This window comes from Rhagoletis pomonella, unplaced genomic scaffold, assembly GCF_013731165.1.
Source record: "Rhagoletis pomonella isolate Grant_MI unplaced genomic scaffold, Rhpom_1.0 Rhpom_scaffold_00043, whole genome shotgun sequence".
NCBI classification, from domain to species: Eukaryota; Metazoa; Arthropoda; class Insecta; order Diptera; family Tephritidae; genus Rhagoletis; species Rhagoletis pomonella.
Window position 1 is genome coordinate 243,838 of NW_023458597.1, and position 6,708 is coordinate 250,545.

General features: G+C 40.1%; 1 protein-coding gene across 1 annotated transcript; it reads right to left on the bottom strand.

Annotated features, from left to right (window-relative positions):
• Positions 1 to 493: 493 nt before the first annotated feature.
• Positions 494 to 1,591, bottom strand: LOC118749756. Its single transcript, XM_036484536.1, has 2 exons — positions 1,292 to 1,591; positions 494 to 1,222 (listed from the first exon to the last, which is right to left on the bottom strand). The coding sequence occupies exons 1-2, from the start codon at positions 1,589 to 1,591 to the stop codon at positions 494 to 496; spliced, it is 1,029 nt and encodes a 342-aa protein (XP_036340429.1).
• Between the last annotated feature and the right edge of the window lie 5,117 nt (positions 1,592 to 6,708).

Here is a 6,708-nt window from a genome sequence, read left to right on the forward strand (position 1 = left end):
TTCTTTCTTGCTGTACTAATCGGAGTTGATCTTTCAAAGGCTTTCTTCATAACCTCTTCTAGATTATTTACTCTATTATTGGGGTCCTCAACAGTAGTGACAGTTGTATTTAGTGGGAGCTTACTTAGTTTATGCTTAAGTGTGTTACTATATCTTTCCCAATTAGTCCTGTGGGGGTTTCTGCATTTCGAGGGGGTGTTGGAAATTATGTGCAGATTAAAGGGGATCAGACGGTGATCAGACATTCAAGGCCTAACAGATACTCTCCACTCTTCTACAGACACGCTGTCGTTCTCTGACAACAGGGTTAGATACTGCACCTCCTCCCATTCGGACAACCGGTTTGAACTCGGGAATATGAATGTGGGTGGATTACCTCTATTGCAGATGCTAAAGTTAGTATGTAATAAGAAGTGTAGTAAAGAGTCACCTCGATCGTTCTCCGTAGAACTACTCCATACTGGATGCCTTGCATTCGCCTCGCAGCCGACGACTATAATTTATCTGATTCTGATGTGCTGAAATTAGAGCCAAGGAATGCATTTATACCGTTCTTGATAAGAAGCCGATAGTCAGCCTTCTCTAAGGCGTCTAGTGATTCTGCGCAAATAGCTAGCAGAATGTTCTTATTTGTAGGCCTTCTTCGCTCTTCAACCCTTATAAGCTCCCATTCCTCGATCGCCGGTATGTCTTTATTATGTAGCTTAAGACACCGCAGCAACTTTTCGCCTGGTTCATCCATCGGAGGCAGCCAAATGCGCGCACGTGGTCTCCTTGGAATGTCCTTAGCTGAGATCAGCTTGAGCTTCAAGCCGACAAAAAAGTCGCTGATCTTAGCGACGCATCCAGCAAGGAAATCCAGGGAAAACTGGTCCGCGCACTTGACTACCCGGTATCCCCGTAGGGATTCCGACGAGTCGAACTCTGGGTAAGGACCTTCGGGGTTGTCGAGTACGTAGTTCATTACGAGGCTCGACAGCCTCACATCAATCTCCACCCATTTCTGCTGTACTGCCAGCGGTGTCTTGCTATTTTCATCTACTATCGCCGCCTGTAGGTGGTCTCTGGCGACGTCACTAAAATAGCGATGCTTCGCGGTTGCTGCAGACTCCGCATCACCTCCTTGCTTAGCCTTCTTTGTAATGGCCCCTTGGCCGCCTTCATTATAAGGGCGGTTCCGTTTCTTTGTTTCGGTGGCCTCGAGTGTGGATGCACGATCTGTCTGTAACTTTTCGTACTCTTAGACTATTTGCATGTATTTTGCATTGTCTTCCTCGTCAAGCTCATGTACCGCACCGGCCGCTGCATTTTTGTCAATTTTATCTAACATATCCAGCGCCTTCTGGTACATCTGTCTCATGACCACGCAGGAGGGTTTTCTTTGCTGCTTTGCGGAATTGCTGCCTGCAACGGCCGCCGATTTTCTGGTTGTTGGTTGTTCGTCCGGAGACCTACGGCAGGCACTACCGCTGCTATTTTTGACTATTTGCAGAGTGGTGATACTTTGTCTGGCATCTTCCACCCTGCCGTTTTCTGGCGCTTGTTCAACTGGGGTACTATGGCTGGCGCCACCAAGAGTACTTGCAACCATCTTACCTGTCTTCGGGGATTTGAGGGGCTGCTCCTCCTCTGACAGAGTTACGTCGTCCCCTTGTTCGCTGGTATGCTGTTCATGTTGCTGTTGTTGGTTTGTTTGTTGTTGCTGTTGTTGGTTTTTTTTGCTTTGGTTTTCCATATGTGGTCCCATGAGTAGTCCTTACAACCGACCTTGCCCGGGCATCGGAGGGGACCGTACGCGACCAGCCATTTTTTACTACCCGCTGGCCATTCATCCATCGACACGGTTGCCTACACACCTTGGCTTGGGTAGTGTTGGTACGGTAATCCTGCCATTTCCACCTTCAGCAAAACAACAACACTCCAGCTTGGATTGTTAAGGAATATTGCCGAAGGCTTCAATACCAGGCTTCCCTCTTAGTTCATGGAGGCATGATACAATTCACACTGTGAAATATACCATGACACCATTTAAGCTGAGGAGGCTGTGTGTTTGTATTTGTTTTTTAATAATCTTTCAGTTCTTGGAATGTTTGGGTAGTTTGTATTGTAGTCACGTTTGTTTTCACCGCTTGGCTTAGTTTTACGTAAACTACAAAATCTATTAGTGCACTTTTGCCATCTTCAGATAAGTCATTATATATGATTACAGTTACTTTTAAAAAGGCTTCCAATTCCCTGTAGTTTCCGGAAAAACTCGGAATAGCTTTTGAGACCAATTGCAAATTAAAATCGGACATTGTTTTTATGCTTTGAGTTGACTCTGAGCTTAAAATTTCTGTTGGGGTTTGTATTTCTGTTGTGATTGAATGAGGGATTAGTATATCAAAATCGTATTTTGATACAATTTTAAGCAGTTTGTCTCTGAGTTGCCAGAATATATCTAAGCCAATTGAGTGCATGAGTGCATGAGACGTTGAGTGCATGAAAAGAAGGTAGTTTCATTGTCACCATATTAACTACCTGAGAACTAAGCAGATTGTGACATTTCGTGCTACCTAGTCCTCAATAATCATTTATTTATTGTAAAAAAAAAAACATTTTCAAAATTAAAAGGAAATTTGTCTTCGATATGCGCAATAACGCAAATTGAAATTCATGATATGATACATATTATAGTTACGGACGATGGGAGGTACTCCCGATTGAACTGGCACTCAGAGTCTGGAAGTAAGTAGTGCGTTAAGTGCAGCTTGGTCGTCATGTAAACTCCTTCCGCTCCAACTATTTTCCACCACGTAGTCCATATCCTTGAGGTTTGCAAATACCTCAGCCTGGCAGACCGAAGCATACTTGCCAAGAGAAATGTTAATCTTGTCCCCATTAACTCCGAAAAAGACCTCAGATCCTGACCCAGAGTCAGGTTTGGAGCCATAAGTGAATATTCGATAATGTGTGAGTCCGGGCTCAGTGCTGGTATTAAACCAGCATTCGGCCTCAGGGAACTCAACATTATAGAATCTCTTCAACAAAGGTAAAGGTGGCGTACTATCCTGTGGCATTGAAAAGACACAAGTGCTCAGATCTCTGCCGCTAGCAATTTCCGCCTGGCCCCACTCAGTGTTATACCAGCATCCATTTCTTTTTAGTGTGCAGGTGGTCTTTAAGGCTTCCCTACGTATGAAGACACAAAGTGGCGGTAAGTGCAGTAGCGCATCAAGAGAAACGCCACGTGTTGTAGAGAAATCTTTCGTACCGCACACGGAGGTAGTTCTTTGAAGTTTTGCAAGCAGACTTTCCACGCTCCTGGTTAAGAATCTGCTCCACCATACCACTGACCATAGCTAATTATGGGTCTGATCATAGAGGTATAAATCCAGAGGATTCCCTATGGTGACACACCCCATGTTTTACCAAAGACCAGTTTACATTGCCAAAATGCTGTCCATTCTTTAGAGGTTTTGTGTTCCTCGTTAGATTTCCACGATAGTTTTGTATCCAGAGTTACTTATAGATACTTCACTCCCGCATAATTCTGAATTGTGACTCCTTTCATTGTGAGGGCAATGAGCCCATTCAACCTTCTCCGAATCCTGGTTTCGGACTATGCTTTAATGACGAAATATCTAACAATACATCTTCTTCGGACTATTTAACAAAAAAAAGAGTTTTGTTATGTAAATTTATTTATTTTGTTTAAAATAAAATGAAAAACAGCTTTTTAATAAATAAATGTTTCAAAACTAGATTTTATTTTATTTCTTCATTTCTGCACATCGATATTATTCAAAAGATCTTTTAAACGCTTGAGAAAAACGTTCAAATTTGATTATCGAGCACATCAACTTACTATTGTTTGTATGTAAATTTTACTCCCAAATATTTAAAAGATAATCTCCCCTATCAAAAAATTTCAATGCGGCAAAGCTGTGCTTAATGTTTACATCTGGAGATATGTCAAACATCTGCTTTATAATAAAAAAAATAGTAGTAATGAAACTACCTTCTTTTTTGTATCATGGTTGAGTGTACCTCTGAAATTGTCTAAAGTTGTAAATAAGATAAATAGGTGCTCTCTTACAGTTTCCTCTTTTATTTTAGTAATCTTATATATGTGGAATACTTCCTTAAATGATGTGAATTTTTCTTTTAACTTAATCCATTGGTCCATAGTCTACCCTTCTTAATACAGTGAAACCCGCTTAAGTACCCCCCGCATAAGTACCTAACCCGCTTAAATAACCAACATTTTTGTGCACCGTGAATTTTTTTAATGTAATCTGAAGAAAATCCCTCTCTAAAGTACCTCCCCGCTTATTTACCCAACCCGCCTAAGTACCTGAAATTTTCGTACCCCATTTACCATTTTACTTATAGTTTTCCCCTTTTAAGTGCTCTTTTAACATTCTTTAAAATATTTACATATTCTGAAATTCAGTGGCAGCACTACACACCTTCGGCAAAAAATGTCAAAAAAAGCAAAGGTAATTTTTAGCCATGAAACTTGCACATTATTACACTAAAATTTAATGGGCAATAAAAATGAGAAAAAGTTTGAAGTTTCGATGATTTTTTTTAGTGTTTTTCAAAATCTTAAGCTTAGGTTTATATGGTATTTGTTAGGGAATTATCTGTATTTTAATTGAAAAATCTTCGAAACTAATAAATAAAGAAGCGGCAAACAATATTATTCTGAATTTGGTCCAAAATGGTATGTCCAACACTGTTTGTATGTCTGTATAAATAATGCTACGATCTTGGTTCATGGTAAATGTTCATGTTTTAATCAAGGATTTATATATTTATGCAAGTTAACAAGAAGAAGTTTGGCCGAGCTTCTCCTCCGATTTGTGGCGTGCGCATTGATTTTGTCACACAAAGCGGAGGGATCTACAGTTTTACGCCGACTTCGAACGGCGATTGTATTTTTATGAGAAGCTGTTTTTCATGGCAGAAGTACACTCGGAGGTTTGCTATTGCCTGCCGAAGGGCGACCGCTGTTAAGAAAAACCTTTTTTAAAAATTTTTTTGCGGTGGTGCTTTGACCAGGGCTTGAACCCAGGTGCTGCGGAGTGGAAGCGCGCACTGCTTACCACTACACCACAGGGACCGCCAAACACTAACATATGTGTAAGCGCCAATCTATTATTATTATTATATTATTATTAACAAGAAGAAGTAACTACTTTAATAATTATGTTCGTTTAAGTACCCGAATCGAGGTACTAAAGCGGGTTATTTTAAGTACCCAACCCGCTTAAGTACCTCAAAAAGCTGACATTTTTCGTGAGGTACTTAAGCGGGTTTTACTGTATTATATTTTGTATTACATCAATATAGCCTTGCTATATATTACTAACATGAATGCAATAAATTCTATGTATTGTATTTATATATTGGTTTAAACTTAATTTAGAATTGCACCCAATTTGCATGTGTTGTATTCTGATGCTGTTCTGCCTGTCCTTAGCCGCGTTTATATGCGTTGTGCTTCAATTCTCATCCGACGTAGTCGTCTCTTCAAATACTTTTCTAATACCGTGAACATGGCCACAAGTACTAGGATTATAAAAAGTGCTATGAAGCCGACTGCATAGAATTCAGAGTCTTTATTGTCATTGATTTCGGGTTTGTGCACCTTTGGTGGCTCGTACCTTACTACCGTTTTGTCTATTTGCACACCCTCACCGACTTCGTAGCCCGTGATGGCTATCATGATGGTGCAACAATGTGAAAAATGAATACGTATTTGGCAGGATCGCCATGTGGAGGTCCTATATTCTATCGTTGTTATTAATAGCCTTCTTCTTTGTTAAGCAGAGAAGGTTCTGCCGTTCGATAGGCAGCCGTGAGGCCGCCGAAAACTTTATCTAGGCAACTTTGCAGTTGCCAAATTTGGAGAAATGATGAAGTCAAAGCATGTCATTCATAATCTAATTTTATTGTTCAAACTTAATGCTATTTATACACAAATTATTTCCTAAGCCACTTTCATAGCTCCGCCTCTCTTCCAGTGCTTTGTGATTCAGCATTCCAAATTTGCAAAGCAACCAATCAAAACGCAGTGCATAACGTGCCGCCCAAATATTCTGCTTGTACAGTGGCGGCGTCGCTCAATGCAGCGAGCAATGCACAAGGCTGCTTTGCTTACAATGTTGAATTGCTTAATCAGCGATAATGGAATGTGTGTCAACGGGTAATGCTTATGTTGCATTTTGCCGTCACTCACTACACACATAATTATTATGAAAATACGTAAATAATTGTCGTCTTGAAGTAAACGTCCCGAGAGACTAGATATGCAAAAATCCCATATAATTATATTCAACAATTTTTATTGAGTTTGAGGCCGTTTTTGATGAAAAACTATTGTGGAAAAGCAACAATAATTTTGAAAACTGGTAGAAGTGATAGCTATTTCGGAAATCACCACATTTCCTCATCAGACTTCTTTCAGTGGGACTCGATCCAACGACCCCAGCCGACTCAGTCAGTTGCCTATGTACCGTTCGAAGTTCGCCTTGTAAATTATTGTTTATTTTTTCCACTTTTTCATTTGTGAAGCCAACTAAAATCAAGCGCAGGTATTCCAGTGCTATTATATTTATTATTGTTATAAGGCCATAAAATAACAAAAATCCCATATAATTATTATGAAAAGATCTAAATAATTTCCATCTGAAAATAATTGTCCCGCTTGACGAAAAAGGA

Bases quoted from the DNA above. Each gene is read 5' to 3' on its own strand.
- LOC118749756 (XM_036484536.1), bottom strand. From the start codon at position 1,591: ATGGTTGCAAGTACTCTTGGTGGCGCCAGCCATAGTACCCCAGTTGAA. The intron at 1,223-1,291 runs GTACATGAGCTT...GAAAAGTTACAG, and splicing joins AAAATGCAGCGGCCGGTGCG to ACAGATCGTGCATCCACACT.